At 37.3% G+C, this 23,558-nt stretch overlaps 1 protein-coding gene and 2 long non-coding RNA genes across 9 annotated transcripts; 1 reads left to right on the forward strand and 2 right to left on the reverse strand.

Annotated features, from left to right (window-relative positions):
* Positions 1-1,221: 1,221 nt before the first annotated feature.
* On the forward strand, positions 1,222-23,398 carry nahoda (DOMON-like domain-containing protein nahoda). 4 transcript variants are annotated; one of them, XR_011173258.1, is made up of 18 exons: positions 1,222-1,867; positions 7,449-7,802; positions 10,790-10,860; positions 15,378-15,475; positions 15,559-15,682; positions 15,789-16,020; positions 16,208-16,660; positions 16,751-16,795; positions 17,000-17,659; positions 18,337-18,777; positions 18,903-19,051; positions 19,126-19,203; positions 19,375-19,717; positions 19,921-20,125; positions 20,200-20,390; positions 20,791-20,963; positions 21,627-21,874; positions 22,197-22,335. XR_011173258.1 is itself a non-coding variant. In XM_069114053.1 (17 exons), the coding sequence occupies exons 2-17, from the start codon at positions 7,628-7,630 to the stop codon at positions 21,801-21,803; spliced, it is 3,615 nt and encodes a 1,204-aa protein (XP_068970154.1). In that variant the 5' UTR covers positions 1,222-1,867; positions 7,449-7,627; the 3' UTR covers positions 21,804-21,914. The 4 variants fall into 4 exon arrangements, 3 of the variants coding, with proteins under 3 accessions (XP_068970154.1, XP_068970130.1, XP_068970139.1); XM_069114053.1 differs by lacking the exon at positions 22,197-22,335 and having other exon boundaries at positions 21,627-21,914; XM_069114029.1 differs by lacking the exon at positions 21,627-21,874 and having other exon boundaries at positions 1,224-1,867; positions 22,197-23,398.
* LOC138180373 (uncharacterized) lies at positions 1,824-6,012 on the reverse strand. The gene is made up of 3 exons (XR_011173284.1): positions 5,481-6,012; positions 2,016-5,385; positions 1,824-1,952 (listed from the first exon to the last, which is right to left on the reverse strand). It is a non-coding gene; the product is annotated as an uncharacterized LOC138180373 (long non-coding RNA).
* Positions 10,822-15,419, reverse strand: LOC138180351 (uncharacterized). 4 transcript variants are annotated; one of them, XR_011173272.1, is made up of 6 exons: positions 15,214-15,419; positions 14,782-15,125; positions 13,533-13,769; positions 13,217-13,387; positions 12,074-13,121; positions 10,822-11,401 (listed from the first exon to the last, which is right to left on the reverse strand). It is a non-coding gene; the product is annotated as an uncharacterized LOC138180351 (long non-coding RNA). The 4 variants fall into 4 exon arrangements; XR_011173271.1 differs by having other exon boundaries at positions 14,782-15,419; XR_011173269.1 differs by lacking the exons at positions 14,782-15,125; positions 15,214-15,419 and having other exon boundaries at positions 13,533-14,263.
* Positions 23,399-23,558: the final 160 nt, after the last annotated feature.

Consider the following 23,558-nt stretch of genomic DNA (forward strand, 5'->3'; position numbering starts at 1 on the left):
CCTACACTTTCGAATATTTCGAATTTTAGATTATTTATTTTGATTTTTAGAATTTTCTCAAATTCCGATTTCCTAGAAAGAATTTATAACTCTTCAAAACGTCGATACCATTTGGTAACAAACTTTTACCAGGCATAGAGCGCAAGACCTGTTTGCCAGTCTGTACGCAGCCTAAGGCGCGAATGAACACCACTCGATCAAGCTGTAAACCGCCGCGTGCCTGAACAGCTCGCTTTCCATTCCGATAGAGAGGTTTTGCTCATACTGTTACAAGTTAAAATGTACAGGCTCTGGTATAAACAGCAGATCTAATTTGCGCTTGACGGACACGTTTACTACGCGAGTAAACGAAGTTGAATGAAATTTAGTTTTCGTTCGAAGGATACCTCTCCCGATGGATCGACGATATCAGAATACTGATTTGCCTCGAAGGCTGAATTGCATAAATTTTTCGCGATCAGAAACGCAAACTCGTTGAGCAAGTAGAGTTTCGCGGCTGATCGTTGCCTTCTTTTACTTCATCGGCCGAACTCACGTTGCTTTTCCATAATCGTCGTAAACATCTTGTGCCTTCTGCATCCTAATGGCGAATGGTTATATTTTTAATAATACAATGTTGTTATCAAAGATAGATGATAGTTTTGAGAAATATTTTAATATCATTTTTGTTAACATCACGTTGTAGAATCGGATAAAAGGATTTGGACAATCTGTGAGATGAGTTGGTAACCTTGGTGACAACAAGTACGACTTCCAAATTTGAACATGCGACATATAGGTCAAGGTCATTACAGAGATTATATTCATACAGATGTGAACTAGAAGATTTTTCTAGATATTCCAATTTGTACGCGAGATTATAGACCATGTTATCATTTAGATAATAATCAATTAATAAAAACGTTGAGTAGCCAAATATTAATCAGGCATAACAGCAGAGAAAATATTCATAACTGTACAAATATGTTCCATTCTCTTCTATCTAAAATTATTTACAAACATGTAATGTAAACACAATAATACTACCAAAATATTCCCAATATAATGCTATACTACGATATCTGTCCATTTGCTTAGTCCTTCCCCAGATCCATTCTTACATAAAATGAGCGATTAAAAACTCGAACTCATTTTTAGTTATCTTAATCATGTTCACAGAATTCGAGACAAATTGGTGACCTGAATGTCATGCAGTCTCCCTGTCAGAGGGAGCCAGAGAGCGCAGGAAGAAACATCAGGCCGCGGCGCCGCGCGCGCCTGAGGTACAGTGCCGCGATGCACCAGGAGAAGGGGCATAGAAGCAGGTATTCAGGCGAACTCGCAGGCAGCCTTAAGAAAGCAGGCAGTCGGTAATATGGCGGGGGGTAAACGTAAGGGGCCGTGCGAGAGCGTAAAGTGAGTTTTCGCTCGCGGCTGCTTTGCAATGCCAGGCAGTTGAGGTGAGTCGAGTCGAACAGAGCCTAGCCGAGCTTCTTGGAGTCAGTCTGGGACGTGGCCCCGTCGCATCCTTCTCGACCGCTGCAGTATCTTTGTGTGTATAGCTACCACCTGTCGAAATCGTACGATCTTATCGTGCATCGTCGCAATTGACCGCCCAATATCGAAATGGCTACGTCCTAAAGTCACGTCTTCCAAATATCCAGTGAATCATCGTGGTTCACCGATCGCGCGGACAGACGTTTACTTTTCTTGCGTCTCGGCAATAGCTGGAGTGGAATCACACATACGATCTTGTTGTTTCTTTCTTTGAACGACGATGACGCCGCCTCAGAGATGCGTCGTCTGAGATTTACGGACTTCTTGGTGCAGTGATTTTGTGTGTGCGTGACCGAAGCATCAGCTGAAAATTTCCCGGACAATTCAACAGGTAGGGAGATTGTATTGTCGGATCTTTTTTGATGGCTCAGTGAAGCGATTGCACGGTTCGTGTACGGATCCTTCCAATTTTGTCCCTGAAATATTATTTCGTTAACTATTATGTTATACATATAATGTTATATTAATAGTTTACAAACCTGAGATTAGACAGAAAGTTATTAATGTGATCGTTAAAAGAAATCGAAAGTGTGTACATGTTTGTCGAGAATTAGATGAAAATTAAATCGGTCCGAAGAGAATAAGTCAATATAATGTTTAGGATAATTTCGAGGGAATTCGATCCAGTAATAACATTCAGCTTGAAGAGCTATCGATAATCATTCAATCGATCCACCACGAAGGACATTTTGTTTTTTCCCTTTTTTATCGTCGCGCTCTTCCTGCACCATCCACCGCAGTGTATTTGTATTCCTCCCTGCGTATTCTACGGTAATATCGTGTGTATGGCGTAACAGCTCATTATACATAGAATGCTAGTGAGAGGAAGTTTAATGGCAGCAACGTCATTGGCGTACCTCGCCTCTTCGTTTTTCTTAATTATGCCTGAAGAAATTGCGCCTCTCTCATCTGCATAATTCTGCATTGTAAGCTCGTTCATTTATCCTCCTACATCCTGATTATGCGCATTCGTTTCGTTCTAACCTGTTTTCGTGGCAGCATTGTCGACATAACCCATTACTATTATCTGTCGTGTTTACGTATTTCTTCACGGATTCTTGGTACTCGATGAAAGTCTTTTCCTTGGTCATTGCATTCCTTTCTCGAAATTCGTCATTCCACCTCATCATATCGCCTCTATCATGCGACATAATACTGTCGGATCGCGTAATATCTTCCCAGGTGAAAACGCGACTAGACAGTGAGAACGAAACAAAAACTGAATGAGTGTCCGCTGGAACCGTAGCTTGTTTTCTAAGACACGTCAAGGAGAATGGCGCGATGGTGTACTCTTTATAACTCCGTAGTTTCGCTTACTCCCGCGATCGCGCCACAAATTTTCTTTTCTTGCTCTCTCTCGAGAGATCTCGCATCAATGAGAACGATCAGTCACTGCGACGTACATACTTAGAAACGCTACCATTTTCTCTGGAGTAATCCGAGAAATATTTCTTCTTCTGCTATAGTTTTGCCATTGTTTTTTTGTTTCGCTTGACCTGTTTTGGCATTCCACGGTTTATCAAAATTTTGTACATATAAGTTTTACAACCATCCATATTTGATTCTTCTTTCAACTATTTCTTTTTTTCTTACTTATGTATAGTTTTGTACGATTGTAAACAGAATTGTGAGTAATTTCTTGTAAGAGACTAGCGAAACAATATGCAGCCGTGAGATCATGTAGGAACGCAGAATGTAAACACAGGAATTCGAGAAAGTTTAGCTGCGCAAATTGTTGACTGCGCAGTTACCTCGCTAGAAAAATATAGTGTTTACAGTTCTTGTTAGCAAAAAATCTACTGTATATGTTTTAGAATTCCGAAACGTTTCAGCTAACCTCGATAAAAATTCCTCTTTCAATTGTCATATTATCATCCATAATTTATAACATCTTTAGTTTATGTTTTCGTTTACTTAGGAATTTGAAACAAAATTTGTTTTAATCTCCTTTATACCAGATATTTTTATCATGATTACACACCAATTAAGGTATATTCAATATTTTCTCATCAATTCGTAAATTTTTCCAAAGAGGGTTGGCATGAGAGCACGGAAGAAGCTAAAAAAAATTTCTCAAGAGCACATGAAATCGAACGACGGCATTTAGATCGCAAACCAGTAAAAGAGAGACTACATCACAGTTAAGGACAACGTCATCGGTGTTCACTGGAATGTCAACTCGTTTTCCACGAGCCGTCCAAGGATCGTTTTCCCTACGTACCTGCCTCCTTTCCCTTCATGAGTCTTCTGGCTTCATGATTCTGTTCTTACCTCACCTTCCTGCATTCGATGGCTACAGGAGTCAAAACTCCACGCACAAATGAGCTGTTCATCGGCACCGATTGAGATCACCGTACCATCAACTGGAATGTTAATCAATCCTTCCTTTATCATGACTAAATATGTACCTAAAAAGATTACATTTTCAATAACTCGATGTATCAATGATCAGTTTCACCTTCCAACATAATCATTTAAGTATAATAAGTTGTAATATTTACTTATATTACATTAATATTATAAAATGGTTGGTTATAGAGGAACATAGTGGTGTAAGTCAGTTCATTGTTTTTTTATAAAATTCTGTTCTGCTTTTATCAATACAAAGATTCATGTTATATTTGTTCATATTATGAAAACGTATTGCGACAAAGAATAAAATTGTACCTTCGTTAATTCTGGAACTAAATATAGTAAGATAATACTTTATAGAGTCAAGATGTGTGACTAAATACAAATTCTTTTGAAACATCACCATGATCCTCAGCTCGCCAAATAGCATCCATGTTTACGAAAACACGAATGGAATGCCGAGTCATACAAGTCACCATTAGCATGTCCCACAGATCCCAAGAACCGTTGGTTTCTCGGAATTAATGATCAACAAATTTCGAAAGCAACCTGTAAGCTCTACCTGTGATGAGATAATTTCTATTTTTGCCAATGTCAGAATTCGTAGACTCCGGATTTGAAACAGAAAATAAGAGTGGGTTCCATTGAACAATGAGACGCGTATACCTTACGCTATTCGCGATTGCATAACGGCCGCGAATCGTTTAAAATCAAGTGAAAAAGCATGTCGCGTTGGAGATCGAGATTCCGCAGAATGTCAGGTTTCCACGAGGCGAGAAAAAAGTACCTCATACGCGAGTTTTGCAAGTCGGTTTCCTCCCATTCCTTTTGAACCCTCCTTCCTCTTCCCTTCTCCAATGTCGTATCCTCCCACTAGCAGCGCTCATCTCTGCGAGTGAATTGCACCTTCAAAGTAGGAGCTGCGTACTTCGTCGGTGAGGCCATCCTGAGGCCATTCTGAGGCCACGCTGAGGCTACATTGAGATTCCTCAGAAGGAGATCCGCTCCCGAGTGTCGCAATGTGCGTAGAAACGGTTGTCGTAATCTTTAACGAATATATTGATTTTCATTAGCTTACAGGTGTTCGATAGTTTATCTTTTTATGCTGTTTTTCGTAATACATACTTCTTAGTAGATGTTTTAACTATACTTTTTTATCATAATTTATGAACTCCAACTTATGAACTTCAAGGCATACCGAATTTGCGATTTTTTATATGAGTTTTTGACAAGTAGAATTAAAAAACACTATTTTTAAAATGCAAAGATTATTAATGTCAAAGTTACACATATAAAGTTTGTCCATATTTTATAATTTATTAGTTCTTTTATCGTATAATAAAAAAATGGGTTATATATTTGAGACATTCTAAATCGAAGTTCAATTAAATATTTAATATACTTTGATGTCTCATCAATCGACAATGCTTTTGTTAATGATGATTCATTGATGTCTAGTTTGTTTCACTAGAATAATTTACATACTCACTTTCAAACCTAAAAATGGCAGGAAACGCATTAAACAAAATGTTATTGCCCAACATATAGCTGCGATTACCATTTATTGCGTCGTTGCTAAAAATTTTCATCACCTGCATACAAATATTTTTATCTTCGTTTTATTGTCTTGTTATTATCTTGTTACAAAATTAGTCTAGGGAAATATCTCTTTGCAGTTCAATTTTTCGAGAAGGTTATGTCCTCGGCTCGTTAAGTTTCGTACACCTCGCTCGACGGCTCCTTATAATTATTTCTTCCATTTATCTCGATGCGCAATGTGCACGTGTCCTTCGTCTTTGTCCCTTCGTTTCTCACAACTGGCTATTCGAGTTCACGCTTCCTCCTTTGTTCCTCGAGATTCCTTATATTCCTTATATAAATATAGAAGTATCTCGAGGTCCTATATTTATTCCAGGAACTATCACTGTTGGAACTTGAATTAAAAAGATTATGTTATAGGATTTCATACTTTATTTTAAATAATTTCAATTATAAAAGCCATTATAGTTAATTACCATACAAAAGTTTTAGTCATATGTAATGGTTACGTACTCGTAACCAGGCATTTAAAAATTAATACCTTTTGATCATCTAATTTCTTGAAAAATCTCTTTAAAATTTGGTGATCACCAACACTAATTTAACAATAAATTAAACACAAATAACACTAATTTAAACAATAGTCTAACTCTATTTTATTGAAATTTTTCGTAAAAATTTAAAAACTGTTATTTTTTGTCCCTGGTTTGTTCTGCTTGCAGGAACTTGTGCCGCCATTTTTTATCGTCTGAGCACGCTCATATCTTCTGTCCTTGTCTATCTTACACGCTTATGTCCTTTCCCATTAGAGTGAAAGAGAAAGAAAGAGAGAAATATTTTGCGTGCGAATTCACGATTCGTTCTTCCAATCGGGAACCGTTATTCTTTTCTGTAACAATCATGGGTTATTTGCGGTTTTCCACTTAATCACGATGTTTTCGAAAAAGGGAAGCACAAACAGAGAAAATGACACGTTCCATTTGACACGTTGCAATTCGATCTACCGGTTCCTCGTTGATTCTTGTTATTATATCATTTGAGATAGAGGCAAAGGTTAACACATTCCTGCGTGATGATGAATGCGCGAAAGATAAATATTCTACCACGGTACCGATCATCAGATCGTCGGAATTTATGTTCCTGGTTTATGATCGTGTAATTTACGACAATAAATTAACTCTCTCATGGGCTTAGCTTTTTTCTAAAGAAGCAGTAGTTTTAATATAAAGCATAGTAAACAAATCATATCTATCTTTATTTTAGAAAAATAACACTTTCTACTATTCATATTAGAAAAAAAAGATTAATATAATGTCTGAGTTAAAAAATTATAATTTACTAATTTTTATTTAGGAAACGAAAGATTAATAAAATTTAATCTTCTAAAGTTATATTAATTATAAGATTAACTCAATAAAATTTAACCTTTCGGTTCCTACGGTTACCTGTACGTGATTACACGCTTCAGAAAGCTCACATGCGTGTTTTTAATAAGTGGGAATATAATTACTATTTCTTTTAAAAGAAATTACTGATTTTTAATTTAAATTTCCAAAATCCGCTTGTCTCGATATTCCACTTACCTTTCAAATGAAGTAATTACGCAAATCTTGTTATCTACAAGTATCTTCTTAAAAACTATTAACTGAAACCATTAATTAATATCAAATTATCACTTTTAAAAATACACATTTGGGCAACAAAAATTTTGATATTGGTACTTTCTGTACCAACAGTAGTTAATTTACATGGAATGCGGTATCGCGTAGTAATTTATTCGATATTGGCCTATCAAGTTGTCGAGGAACAAGTTTGCACGAGCTTCAAAAACTGGCCTTGACTTCGCAGATACTCATGTACCCATAAGGGGCTCTAACTTTTAACGTAGCCTAGCGTTATAAAGCAAAACAACCGATGAAAAAAATTACGTTGTTAAAACTTCCGTACTCGTACTTGTTGGTAAAAAGTGAAATGTTTAACAAAATCGACAAACGAACCAAGAAATTCCTCTCTTTTTTCAGATTATTGGCCTCACCGAGGCGGAAGGAGTTAATCAACGAGGGGTGCCCATGCCGAGCGTCAGGAAAAATCAGCTGGAGGGTCTTAGGAGTGCGAGAGGAAAATTCTCAGAGGGACCAGCCGCGTGGAATTCAAGGAAAACGTCGAGGTTGTGAGCGCACCGGCACGTTTAATCTTGAAAATGTCATCGAATACGTGTTCCGTGATTATGTCAGGACTGATTCTACTGGTATTAGCAGTGGTATCATTCAGAGAAGTGCAAGGACACGTCGCCTTGACTTTTCCACAGGCGAGGAAATATGACTTGGATTTTCTGGACAATGCCAGGACACCTGGTCCATGTGGAATGCCTCGTGGTGAGTATTTCCTTTCGTTGCACAATTATCATATAGTGATAGCCTACAAATGAATAACTGAATTTGTGAAGTATGTACATACCTGCAATTTATGGCTATACTAACATGAAGAGAATAACGTGAAGGTGTATTTTTGTGGTATGAAATATAATATGACAGATTGGTTTACCTTCTTGGAGCATTAGTTATAGTGGAGATATTAGTTTGTTATGAAGTTAAATTGGTGTATCATTAGAATGGTGTAACAGTTGGTAGACTGATAGTAGTTTGTTAAGATTCTGAAATTAATTAGTCAATTAGAGTTACTTAAAAGTATTTCCACGATTGAGTTTAAATACAGTCGTGTAGTCTTTGTTTTAGATAACTATGCAATAAAATAAAACAGTATCATATTTTATATCACACCTAAGGAAATGATCTCAGTATTTATAAGAGAATTACCTATTACGCGAAGAGTACAATTATCAATTTATGACACAAATTACTGAATGGCTTAATAATATATCATTTTGCAATATAACATTCTAAAAAAAAGTCAATCTTGTCTAGCCAGGAAACATGTAACCCGTCCAAAGATTCTGATCTCCTGATAAAGGCTCGAAACGGCAGACAACTGTAAAAAAGAGAATCGTAGGGTATCATTGAAAACACCCATTGTCCCTTTTTTTGAAACTTTGACCTGTCCGCTGTAACAAACAAACTGAGGAGAAACAAATCGCACCCCAAAGCATAGAGAAAGCAAGTTCGTGAAATCTGAAACGGTGCAGCGCATCGTGTCGTGCTGCATAGAAAAATAACGACGACGAATGTAGTAATTCGATAGTATTACTGACGAAGCGAGTTGTCCGGATGCTGTGGCCCGGCTGTGCGTCACACGATCCACGGACCAGAAAAAGGCATGCATGAAATTTTCGCGGTCAATTCAAGGACGATGACGTCGTCGGTTGACAATATGGAATATGACGATATAGTTACGAGGGATGGGTAGAAGTGATAAGAGGGTTCTATGGGAAAACGACATTAACACGATGATACGTCCCGGTGGGGATAGCCCGCTAGTCTGATTCGAAGCGACTTTCACCGACTCGCAACGAAGGGAACTCGAACCTCGGCCATTACCTTCCACGTCTTGCCTCTACGCTGCAGTCGCACGTACACGTACCTTTTTTTCTTCTTGCGAGCTCTCGCGTAGTCGCGGGGAATACGTGAACTTTAAATGCACGCGTCGTATCGGATAGAAGGACTGCTGGAAAAGGGGCATACCTAGGCTTGAGAAAATTATCGGTAGTCTTTCTATCGAATTCTAAATGTAGAAAGATCCTTAATATCTGGTTTGATCTATTGATTACGGTATTGTAGATGGCATATATGTATAGTACTCAATCTTCCGGTTCATGTCAAATTACGTGTTGTATCTGAAAAATGAAGCAGGTCTTATTATTCAACTTTCTACCATCGATCATCCTATTCGACATTCAAATTATGTAATTGCTTTGGTTGTAAAAAAGTAGAAAGTGCTGATCATAAGGATTTCGGTTTATTATTCCTACTGAGAACACTATTCTATTAACTATCTACTATCAGCAATACTTTATTAATTGGTTGGAATTTTACTTCGTTAACTGACTGTTACCACTTTCATCAGTTTTTGGAGCTGATTTCCTAGAATGAATCTTTAAATGGAAGAAATGTGTTAGATATACATGTATACTTAACAGAGAAAAGAGTATATGTGCTTAGGATTTCTTAGAAATATACCTCATTGATATGTAGTCAGATAGCAAAGCACTATTGTTTGTAACTATGTTATTTCATAATTTTCCCACACATCGTAGTCTAAACAAATATCACGGATTCGTTACATGCCAACAATACTTTTACATCACCCAACATATAAATTATTCCTACATAAATTTGAACATTTCGTTCTTCTCTAAACAGTTATCTGTGCTAATTCGAATCGACAGTATTTCCAAACTCCTACATGAATGCATATAAACGCATAACAGTGTCGTGAACGCTGTCACGGGTATTAATTTTTGTATATCCCACCAAATCGGACATAGCTGCGTCGATGTCGTTCCACAATTTAATCGCTTGACTGTTAGTTCTCAACAAGAAGAACGCGAGCTTTCTTTTCGGAGGCAGGTAGGAAAAAAAGGTAGTACTCCATAAAAGGAAGGATCGGTCGCGGAACGCGAACTGCTGCCCGTCCGCTTCCGGAAATTAATTGTACATCGTGCCACTCTCGATTATTTCCGGAAACCCAGTCTCGATACGATACGATACTACCGTAGATTACCATCTTAGCTTCAAGCGAATTGAAAATGTGAAATCGCTGGTTGAGTTGAAATTCATTTTCATAACAACAGATACAATTACTGATATAAACGGATATTCGCCTTCATGTTAGTTTCCTTTCCCGCCTTTTAATTGATTTTTTGCAATCTTTTGATGATAAAAATGATTTGTGAAAACAAATTGCTTACATGGAGTACGTACTGTAATTAAATAAAACGAATCCCTAAAATATTGACCATACTTTAATTATATGTTAAATTTTTATTATATGTTGAAAAGGGGAAACAATATGAGAATATACCTGAATGTATTATAAAGTTCTTCGTCTATACTTAGATACTTATTACACCATAAAATAATAAGAAATAGAAAATGCTTATAAGGATGTGATTTTTCTCTTTCTTTTTTTTATTTCCTATCTGGGCGTGGATAAGGATATTCGCACGCAAGATTTCGCTGAACTTGTATCCATGCATGTTTCCGGTGATTGTGATGAATTATCGTGTCTCGTTACTCTAATGAATATTAACTTTTCATTGTTCGTAAGGTCTCTCGTCTAAATCGATGAGCCTGAGAAATTGCCAGTTTCCGTATCTCTACGTAATTTAACACGCGGCGAGCGATCGTGAAAATTTGTATAGAATAGCGCGCGCAATGTTGCATAATGCGCTCATTTTATGTTGCAGGCGATATTAAAACTACTTTACTGTCTGGGAGTAACTTTAACGTCACGTGGCATCTGGCTTATCCTCATCGAGTAAGTAGAAAAAATTTATTATAACTTAACTTGGTTAATTATATATAGCAAGGAGAAAAAGATTATAATAGCAACAATATTTCCTATATAATAAGCTCTTCGTTCGTTGCGTTTTAAAACAACTTTTACCCCGATAATAATTGAATTTTATTAGCCAGCGATAAAAACTGTTGCCGCGAGACCAGTCGGTAATTTCTGCATGTGTGGTTTTTACGCGCTTGATATCTCATACTATGCGTAGCCGCACAGCAAAAGCCTAAGAAACACATAAGCACTAACAGCTGTTCAAAGAAAAAAAGAAAGATGTATGAACAGTTACGCGAGAGCTGAATAAAATCATACCATAGTTTATTATAATTCATATTACATGAACTTTCTCCAATATGGAAACTTTCTGCATCCATCTTTCAATTGGCCTGGTTACGGTCTTGATTGTTCACGTGCCGTGATTGGAAGGAATTTGCACGTATTTGATCAATCTGATTGCCTGTTATTTAACTGATTATAGCCCTTCACCACCAATGAGTCATTGACGATATTGCTGCAATTAGAGCACTCAATAAACTTTATAATTACTTAACCAGCATATTTTCAATGTGAAGACGCGATTATGATTCACTCCCATGGAAAGCACATGAGAAAAATTATATAACATTTCGTATCATGATTCCTTTAATACTGTTGAGTAGGGATATACTGAAAGATTGCAGGATTAATAATGCTTCATAAACTACTTGAGAAGAGTTCCGTAAATCCTGGATGACCAAAAATGATCATTCTTGTGCGATTGACGTCGCTTGAGGCGTTACTAATCAACCAATCAGCGACATTTTTATTCTACTGTCGCTCTTCATATGAAACTCTTATTTCCCGTCTATATACAGTCGGATACAAAAATAGGCAGACATATAGCGAAAGCAGGTATCAATGAAGTTTTGTTAAATACGATTTGTTTACACAAGAATGTAAACATTAACTTCAGTTATTTGTTAAATAATCTATATATTAAAAGAAATACGTAAATAAAACACAAGTACATAGAACTGATATTATTAGGTTGGCAACTAAGTGATTGCGGATTTTGTCATTAGGTGGTAATGATACCCACCTATCATCATGGGTATCATCGTGGGTATCATTACCACCTAATGACAAAATCCGCAATCACTTAGTTGCTAACCCGATAGTTCCATTAAACTGCATTGATACCTACTTCCGCTATCTCTCCACTTATTTTTGTCCCCAACTGTATACTGACATAAGTCTTCGATCAACGACAAATCAAAGTTTTCTGAACTCCGAGTAAGAGAAGTCACAGTAACAGACGAAACTTAAGGCACGTTCATAAACCAGGCACAATGGCCGACTGACGCAGTTGGAAATTCATATTCTTCACGACGCGTCGCACTACCTAAGTCATCGTAAAAGACATCACGAATTTGTCCGCACGTGGTCTATACGAAAGGGAAAGAAAAGACAGAGGCAGAGGGCAGCCTACGCTTGCACGTCGTCGCTCAAGGTGACGCTCGTTGAATAATTCACAAGCGAAGCTTCGTATACGTTCGACGTGGTTCGTGTATACCTTACGTAGATAGATAGGTCGGAAAGAAGGTGGTAAGGGATATAAATCGCTTTGCATGTGAACATGTACGCGAGAGAGTAGCTTGTGCTCGGTGGAACACATCGGTATGTCGGGTACCGTAACTCGACTGTTGCCAATGACTCGGATCGAAGCCAAAGCTCTCAGATCCGTTGCTGGAAAAGCAGTTGAACCGTGGACCATCGCATTGGCTTTTACATAAATCAAACGCTGCATTATGACTGGGAAATGTATAATAGAGAGCTGAAAAGATGACAAGCAAAGGAATGTGGGTCTGATTGGTTATTTCTTTGTAGACTCAGCACAAAACAGCAACGTAAAGATAAACACGTGTATTGACCGAAAGTGTCACATAAAACAATATGGCAAGACGTAACTGACGGTGAGCAATAAGGAGCAGTACCTCCTTTGCCCCTATGCCATCCCGTTAGGCTTCTTTCAAGTTCAAAATAATGAATCATTTATGCATAAAGTCCTTTCATACTGACCTTAATATTTTCGCTCTATTATACTATACTGTATGTACGTATACGTATACTATGTATGGTATGTGGATCGGTAGATTTACTTCATTATATGTATTAAGTTGTATATGAAATGATTGAATTTGGCGGACAAATATCAGAAATTAAATATTGTCTCGTCGTCAATTATCAATTATCTTAAAAAGGAAATGATTTGTTATAAATCACGTGTATTTTTATAAATTTAGGATAATGAAACTACGTAACTAATCATCAGAAATACAGACATTACCTTAATTACTTTAGTACTACCTGCTGTTGAAATTTGATTTGGAAAGATATTTAATATGTACCACCCGAATACATATTAATTGTTTTCTTGTAGAAACTTCAAGGTTAGGTACACCACATTTTTTAAGTTTACGTCTATATGATATATCTGTTAAAATATTTTTACGAATATCTGAAAGGAATATCTTGATTTCATATTTAAATAATTTCAAAGTAACGTAATTTCAAACTTATCTCGAAAATTATGTATTTTAAAACTGCCTTTCGCATCGTATATCAGATCTCGTAATCAACTTCATACCAATATAAATACGTACGCATATTTCCTATACAATCATCGTTGTGATTTCTTTTTCTGAACAACTGGTTTTAGATGGGGCAACCATAAACTTAAATGCCTCGCAAATTCTATCCGTGAAAATATCCGTGGTACGAGAAAAATTCGACAATAACGTTGCAACCGCTGCAGGTGTGTACCGTGCGAAGCAGTACCACTTCGCAAAGCTGTCTCTTCCCTTTCTACTTCTCCTTTCGAGTGCTGGCATAATCGTGCGCTGTTGGAAAACATTTCAAACTCTTCAGTGTAGATATTCAAAGAAACTTTCATCAAAAATGACAAGCATCTCTTGTGAACGGATATTCTATCCGCCGGCAAAACATTGCAAACTTTATAATATTTAAAATTTTAAATGCTAACATATTACAATATGTGAAGAAATTTGTAAAAACAGGGTGAAACATAAATGAGTCATATGAAAGCCACACTAATAAATAGACTGCGGATTTCTATGCATTTTTATACTTCTATGAACGTAGTTGAAGAAATGGAATCTAAATAGAAATCTGCTTTTTATTAAATGTATTTGTAATCTACTAAATGTTATAACAAATATTCTACTTTGGATTTTTTCTATATTTTTATACATGCATACCATTTCCAAATTTCCTATAAATACATAAAAATCCGCAATCTACTTCACAATCGACTTCATTAATATATTTTCCTAAGTTTTAAAAAATTAAATATCTTATTCCAAATACTTTATCATCGTATCATGAAATTATTACATTATTCAAATCCTAGACTTCATCGTTAGGAAACAACATTAATCGATATTTGAATTTAGAATAGAGCAGAAAATAACAAGTTTTACAGGACATTTTGTTAATTTACCAACGAAAGTCCCAATTACAGAAATTAAAAAGAATACTAAAAAAAAAAAAAATAAAATAAAAGAATACTGATCATATACTTATATGGGTAGCAAACTTAAGAAATTTTTAAAGATTAGACTCGACCAATTTGTCTTTGTATCAAATTTCATGAAAACGCGTTTATGAGATCACCGACCGATATTGGTGAAAAATTAACAACTGAATTTTTATGCTATGACGATGCAAAGAATGCGGTTAATAATTAGAAAACGTGGCACGTAGAAGAAAACGCAATGTTGTTCTTGGGTAAGAGTTGACTAATAACGGTTCTTTGCCTCCTCGTATCTTTATACAGGTGTCAGATTGACATCAGCAATCATTAAATTAATGCTCGTGTCATTACGTCGTTACCCACTGCGAAACGATGATCTCCTGCGGCGACATCTCTCTCTCTCTCTCTCTCTTCCTATTTCCAATTCGGTGGCCGTTTTCGTGAAACGGCCGGTTTTATAACGGTGACGTTGCCAGCTACGCTAAGAAAGCGTTAACTAAAGCTGTTAATAATATTTTTTACTTTTTATTTTTTGGACATGAGCAATGGAATAGAAGGCCGGTTTCTATGCCACGGATCTGTGATAAGCTCGTTCGATACCGCTATCCGCGCGTGCGATCGATGTCTCAACGTCCTCTTGACCGTTTCTCGCTTCCGACACGGTCATAGCGAAAGAAACTGTCCGGAAGTTCACGCATTGGAACTGAAATAATATTGCTTATTATATACCTGCGTTACCAAACGTAAATTAAACGAGATTAACCTAATTATTTGAAATTTTTGTTACTTACCTCTGTATTTAAGTCTGTTATTATAATGTTTTGTTATTTATTATTTACCGAACTCTATATTATAAATTTTTATTATTTACTATCTTAAGATCGTTATTTTTAAGATTTCCATATCTTGAATATCTACCATCACACATTTGAAATATTATAATTATTGATTTTAGGGTGGATTTCGACTGCAAATACTGGATGCCCTTGACAGACCATTGATTGATCTAACTCCTGTGACAAAAAATAGCGAGTTCGTAGAAGACGATGCCACGTAAGTGAAAATTGTTATCCGAACCTTTCTTTTCCGCTTTGATAATACTTTCGGTACTTAAGAAATAAACTATTGTTTTTTAGGGCACAGAGTTATGCCGTACAATTACCTCAGAATTTCACGTGTACAGACTGCACGATTCGGCTTCTCCGAAAGGCTGAGGAATGGGGCACGAGTTATAGATTTTGGTCTTGCGCCGATATCAATGTAAGAATAACAACAATAATTATAAGTAATTATAAGTAATTTGTAAAACAATTTTTCCGGTTACCTACATCGCGATCGCTGATACCTTATAATTTATACCCGTTAGATCATCGACAGAAAGTCTTACAGAGAGGATTGCAGCGGTCACGGTCGATATCTGGTAGGTCGATGCAGGTGTGATCGACTGTATCACGGTACAAGGTGTGAATTTAAGGAGGAATGCCTGGATGACTCGGATTGCGGTATTCAGGGCACGTGCATTGACAATGGCGGCACGACCGCACCCACCAAGCACTGCTATTGCAATATTGGTTGGTTTGGACCGGGTTGCGCGAAGAGTAAGTTTTATTAAATCACAATTTGGTACCTTCTCCAGAAGTCATTCAGATTGGAGTAACTTTCTTGTACTATAGTTTCCAAATATACAATAAATAGTTTCCAAGTATACAATATACAATATTAATTTTTGAGATATAAAACATAAATAAATTTCAAGTAAGAAGTAAATATAATGATACTTTCTAGAATCTCCGATCAAAACCATCGACGTAGAATTGGACGCATATACAATGAAAAAGTTCTCTGACAATTTTACCTTCTATTGGCGGATATTGAAGGAAAGCAAAGAACTCGAGGGCATTATGGTGGTAAATGGTACTAGCTGGGTTGCTGTTGGATGGCGACCAAATGACCTGACACCGATGTGTCGCGCCTTTCCTGAAATTCAGGAGCGTCCAAAGGATGAACTGCTTCCACAACCAGAACCAAAATCAGAGCCAGAGCCAGAGCCAGAACCGAAAGCCTTACCCAAACCGGAGCCTGAACCCGAACCTGAACCTGAGTCTGGAACTGAAAGGTCAGGTACCAAGAGACGATCGGCTAAAGCTCATGATGTGACTTCATTGGCTTCAACTCCTCGATCTGACGTCGATGTGACGGTGCAAACTAGTGTGACATATCGCGTCAGCACGAAGCAAGGTGAGATTCGAGTTAATTTATACTTGTATACTTCAGTTTCTTGAATTTATATATAAATAATGTTAAATGATATACTTTATCTTCATATAGGACGCAAAAAGAGATCACCGGAGTCTACAGGAATTTCTGTGAATGGTATGTATCAATACTTAACTCAGATATAGAACAAGAGACCCCTGCTTTCCGTATTTACATAGTAACAACATGTAGTATGCTTCCCAATGAGTAGTAGAGCATTTGGCGTCCCTTTTTTATATTTGAGACACTACGCACGAGGTGGTGGTCTGTAAACAATAAGCAGTAGGTAGTTGGCACGACGATCGATGCTTTCTTGCACAGGGGAGCCCGTCGCCGAGCCGAGCACTGTCGACAGCACCAACACCACGCCCGAACCCGTATCAGAACCAAAATCCGAACCAGAACCTATATCCGAGCCCGAACCAAGTTCAGAACCAGAAACCAAATCCAAACCTGAGCCTAGCTCAGAACCAGAACCCAGCTCAGAACCAGAGCCAAAATCTGAACCAGAACCAAGCTCAAGACCAAAATCAAAATCCCAATCAAACTTAACGAACGCTGAACCAAGAACAAAAGCAGAGGCTATTTTAACTTCTGAGACACAATATGAACACAAGTCAATATCTCATTCAGAGCCTATTTCTCAAGTTAAATCGAGATCCCGAATGGAATTAAAACCCGAACCAGAGTCCAATTCTGAACCTGAACCTGAACCCAAGTCTGAACCAGAACCCAAGTCTGAGCCAGAGCCAAACTCTGAACCAGAACCGAAATCCGAACCAGAACCCAGCTCTGAACCCGAACCCAAATCCGAACCAGAGCCGGAGCCGAAATCTGAACCAGAACCAAAGTCCGAACCGGAACCCAGTTCCGAAACAGAGCCAAAGTCTGAACCGGAACCCAAGTCAGAGCCGGAGCCAAAGTCAGAACCAACCTCGGAGCCGGAACCGATCTTAGGTCTTAAGTCCAGTGCAACAAAAGGTAAAACAAGCTGATAAAGCATTACAACCGCTTGTCTCTCCTCGTACATACTGCACGGGCTTTATATTGTAATTAGTTAACGTTGATTCATATCTAGGAATACCTTTTGATTTTGTGTTTTTTATTGTCTGAACTAATCTTCAAAATTTGCCTCTTAATTTAATTTTAGATACTTCTAAATGGGTGTAAAATTTCATCAACTTAATTGGCAAAAATTAGAATTGCTGGTTAAACATAATAGTACAGAAAAATATAATATAAAAAATATTTAACAAAATAGTAGATTTGGTAATACATAAAAAGATAATTTAGATTAAGTTAATGTAACGTATTCATATAATCAGTAGCATTGATACTAACATATACATATCTAAATAAAACATATAGTATAGATAATATTCATACTTTTAATTTGTACTTATTTTTTGGTACAAGCTTTCCTTGTTGCTTTCGCATAATACCCCAATAACTCCTATGTAAGTGCATTTGCACTTGAGAAAAAACTGTAAAATGAATTTTTTACTAATAGCTGTACATTTTGTGATAAATATTTCAATGTTGCAACAGGGAACCCTTCGCATCACAATCATAAATTATTAATCATTATTTCAAGTTGATCATATAATCAATGAAGTTTATAGATCATTTTAATCTAATATAATATTTTATTATCAAAGCTATCCTACCTGCAGTGCACAAATACACGCCGAAACACGATTTCAACCCTATGGACTGCACAGACATTATAATAGGATCAGCACGAGGCAACAGTCACAGGATTGGCGACTATTACACTAGAGACAGGTCTACGCCAAAGAAAGACGAATATTGGGGCGGAAGAGACACTTTGACTGCTGCTATGGGCTTTGAACGTGATGGGGTTACGACCATACTTTTCAGAAGAAAATTGGTAGCTAGTGAACTAACCGACCACGAAATTATTGATGGTAATATGCAAGTGATATGGGCTAAAGGACAAGAACCTGGAAAATATGTTCATCACCCACCCAGTGGCATTGAAAAAGCCAAGGTCAGTGTGAAGGACTTTTATAAGGCTGATGAACTTAAGTATCATGGTCATGGAGCACAGAGAGGAACAGTAACTTTTAATTTCTTTGGTAGGTTAAAGAAAATATATCCTTTACATGCATTAGTGACGTTGTATTACAACATTGTTGATGACATTATATAGTTAATTTCGAATTAAATATAGTATTGATTAGTGATTTATAAATATCCTTAGATGAAAACAAGAAGCAAGAAATGGCTGGTGAGGGTGATGCATTAGCGCCAACTTCAAATTGCAGCGGTGAGTGGCATTATCCAAGACATTGCTCTCCTGCAAATGGTACCTGTGAATACTCTATTCAGTGGACTTACAAAGGACGAAAGGTATTTTCCTATAATAAAGATAAATCCTCTTAGTTATGATTCTATCGTATAGTTCATTAATGATTTTCTTGTAGGATCAATTATCGTTTGTTATTTCCACTGCTAACACGAATACTTGGACCGGCGTTGGATTCTCTGATGACGAAAAAATGGTATGCATTGAGACCATAAGTTCCTTGCACTATGCTCTAATAAAAATTATTTAGCCACATAATATTATCAAACTTTTCATTACTAAATTATAATACTCCTTCCATTCTACAACAATGAATTTTATCCTTAAATCCTAAGTTTAAAATCGATACTTCTCTCTTTGTTATTAGTCGCAAACAGATGCGGTGTTGGGCTGGGTCGACGAGAAATCAGGTCGAGCTTTTCTCATGGATACTTGGATCAGCGGATATAATGCTCCGTTGCTTGATCCATCTCAAGATATCTATAACACAGGTGGCAGTAAAGTGGATGGTGTAACGACACTCAAGTTCTCGAGAAAACGGATAACAAAGGACAATAGAGATCTTTCTTTCACGGACGATCATTGCTTGTATATGATGTATCCAGTCAAGGGTGGTATTTTTAATGCTGTCAACAAGAAAATACGTAAACACGATGCCGTGCCTGTTGTATCCGCTGAAAGGATATGCATAAAATCTTGTGGTCTCGAAGGTTGTTGTTTTTGATTATATACATGCTATAATCACTAATTAGTAGTATTAGTATTATATTCTTTCTTGAATATTACATTCTTTCTAGACATTCTTGAGAAGTTCTTGTTTGTTGTATACAAATAAATTCTAAATGATTGTATAACTCAAATTCCAGAAAGCTTCCTCAACAGCATTATTTAAATACTTGTCTCACTTTTGTAGAACTCGAGGATCTTACAACGCCAGCTCCACCAAGGCTGCATTACACCGTGGAAGTGAAGCTCATAAATTTGGGAGACGGTTTTATGGCACCTACTCCCGGTAGTCCAGATTTCGAACTTATTTCAAACAGGATATCTGACAGCTTTACTCCACTTCTTGACAAACTACCAGGCTATTATCAAATTCGTCTCAGTGAATTACAAAAGTCAGTATCCTTACAATATGTGTTATTTTACTTCCGAATTTATTATATAATATTGAATATATTATTACATTTAGGAATGATGAGCAAAATGGTGTTATTGCCCGCATGGATCTGATCTTAGACAAAAACGAAGTAAAAGGCAGATCACTGAAACCTATAGATACCGGTGCAGCTGCGGAAAAGGCATTAAAAGAAGCTCTTGTCACAGGAAAAGTCGGTGCATTAAGTGTGGATCCACAGTATTTGATCATTAGAGCTCCTCGAGGTAATGTGAAATTTTTTGCTATTATTAACCTTCAGAATAAAAACATATAGACTCTTCTCTTTAATAAGATTTTCAAGCATCACCGTTAACTGTCGGTCAAAAAAATTCAATTAAGCCAGTCATTAAACATTTAAATTCTAAAAATACTCGGCTTAAAACAATAATTTACAACCGATTAAGTTTTTCTGCAATATAGTATTTAATTCTATATCATATCTTTTTCCTCGATCGAGGAAAGCGTTATCATTATAACAAACTTAACAAAGCGTGTTTATTATTCGTAACAAGCTAGCCTGTTCATATTTCTAGCTTCATATAGTATAATCATATTGTTAAACGTATTAAGTAATATATAAGGCATCCATTCAACTTGGACATTTTATTCTGTTTTGGTCGCCAGTAAATGACTTAGATGGAGGAGATGCGGATGAAGAGACTTCATTTACGTCGGATCTGTTCCTCGACGCAACGAAGCTATATATTGTTGTCGGATGCGTTGCTGCCTTACTTGCTCTTGCTCTACTACAAGCAAGCTGTACTCTTTACAGATCATCGAGGAGGCGAGCGACGAAGGTACGACATTACCTACCATTTTATATATTCATACGTTTTCTCCACCTGTTTTTTTAAGTAATTTCCTCGTTTCTCTGTTTTCTGTTCGCAACCTAATTACCTTTCCTTTTGTATTGTGTGTGCATCTAACTCTTGTTATAAACATCTTAGCGCTGTGGTATGGTCTAGAGCAATGCTGATTCTCAACTTATGTGTGTCTATTAGAAGTAACCCGCTTCAATCTTGGACCTATTGGTAGAGTCTTACAGAATTTCACTTGCAATAAAGATCATTTGTTCCTTAGAATTCTGCTAAGTACATAGTTGGGAAATAGATATGCTCTTCGAATATGTTATGTACCCATTGAAATTAACCAATGCAAAATGATGCTTTTACTTGAGATAGCAACAAGGTCTCTCTGTAACCTCCTCCTTAAATGTAGACACACTCCGTGAAAGTAATATGGAAGCTCCATGTTTGAGTGACTAGAAACGCATGAATACTTCAATAAGAAAAGAAGTGTCCTTTTTTCTCTCATTGTAATTGAGACATACAGAAATAGACACTAGTGTCACTTCAGACTCAACTTTCACTACTATTGCTCCACTCTTATGAACTCGAATCGATCTTCTGCTTCGCTTGTGTTGCATGATCCGCGCTCTTCGCGACCATCACGGTGTAAAGAGGGTGTACTCGCTGCCTCTGGCTTCTTGTGACGCGCCCAACCCAATTCATCGCACGAACGCGACGCGGTATCATCGACAAAACGGCGATCACCATCATCATCACCACCACCACCATCTCCGGCATCATCACCAACACGCTCCGTACGATATGCATCGTCCTAATCCCAGCTGGTAGAACTTCACCCTCTGTATACAATCGGCGCGCTAATTATTATTCGTCCTACGCTCGTTTGCTCACTAATCCAGGTATTTCTACAGTGGTACTTTTCTCTTGCTTTCTCTCTTTTCTTTCTCTTCTTCTATTTATGTAATCTCTTTTATTGTGTATGTATCCAAAGAAAGCTCATAAATAGTAGCAAGTCTAAAAAAAGACTCTAGGAAGTCTTAAAAAAATTCTATTGAATATGAACATATAATATTCAAATGATCTTCGCTGGATAGCTTCATAGACAAAATTAAACAAAATTATATGAATTATATTACGATGTTCGATATTATTTTATATAATCTTCCTATTAGATATAACTTTCACTACAATAATAATAAGGCTAATGATAACTTGTTTCAGGATCGTCTGATCGCCAGTAACGCTTGGAAGGACTACGCCTCAGGTGCAAACACAAATTTTGCTTTCGAGGCTTTCGAGACAGAGGAGAAAGCTCCGCCACCACCAGTTTCCAGTCTACCTCGTCACAGAGAGATGACTGCAAACGGACTCGGTACTGATACTGTAGAGGGTCCAAATAGGATAGTAGGACCACGAGCAACGTACAGTTTGCCGCGTGCACCGGGTTCGAGGCACACAGCCGCCATCCAACCTGGTTACTATACCCAAGATCGCAGGGAACATTATCAGCGATCAAAGAACAATATGCATAATCCGGCAGGCGGTGGCGTGTCCACACAACCGAATCAACCTGACTTTTATTTCATGCCCAGTCAGCGTAAATACAGTGGTGAGGTCGTGCGCGTGTATGTGGATTACGGAAGTCAGGCGCCAAAGTAAGGAAGCATATTGGGAATTGGGATTCCAACGAACGATAAGAAAAATCAGCGTCAATGACTGTGCTGCCCTCTTCTCAGCTTTCCCTCGATCATGAACCCAAAGCGGACAATTAAATATACTTCGCTTCAGTGAAGCGATACTGTACATAAAACACGTTTAGTGGACCTGGAGGAAACGAGACTTCGAAACGAGCCCTTCCTCCGGTGCTTTTCTCATTATCTCCTTCTTCTGTCCTTTTTTTATTTGACGGTTCTTTCTACTATCTCTTTCTTTCCCGTTTTTGCTCGATCGCTTGCGAGCGTCGATCGGGGGCAACACGCACGGTTTCGTCTAACTGAATTACGCAGAAGTAGCGCTTACGACCAAAGAGTTATCGATAAGGCGCGCTCAATGCGCGGTTCTGTACAAAAGCGCGTGGAGAAATACACAGCACAAATATCACTGTAACTCTCGATGCGTGACAAGATACGCGTGGATCGTGTCCGGTGTCCGGAGTCCGGACCCCGTAACCCGTGCGTTATTACAGCAACATTTTACATGTACTTACGAGCAAGTATGGATGTTTGAGCAATAAAATGTTTGTACATTCTTTTTTAATCGAATACACGCTTCTCTTCTCAAGGATAAAGTTTCGTCGAAGTACCTCATTTGGAAAGAACAAACAGGAACAGAATTTTGTTTGTCACGTTCAGCTGTGAAATTCACAATGTTTTTTTCATTATCTCTGTTGTTTAGTTATTTTATAAAATAGAGTTGTGATTGAAGTTTGGACTTTCTTCTTAAAGATAACATTCCTTCTGTAAAATGCAATCGCATGTGTTCTAAAACAAAAGCGGGGCAGATATGACACAAATGTATATATCATCATCCATAAAACGTCAAAGTGAAAACGTTCTACGAATGACTTTTAATTTATGACTCACA

Source organism: Bombus flavifrons, chromosome 1 (genome assembly GCF_040668555.2).
Source record: "Bombus flavifrons isolate JBK064 chromosome 1, iyBomFlav1_principal, whole genome shotgun sequence".
Lineage (NCBI taxonomy): Eukaryota > Metazoa > Arthropoda > Insecta > Hymenoptera > Apidae > Bombus > Bombus flavifrons.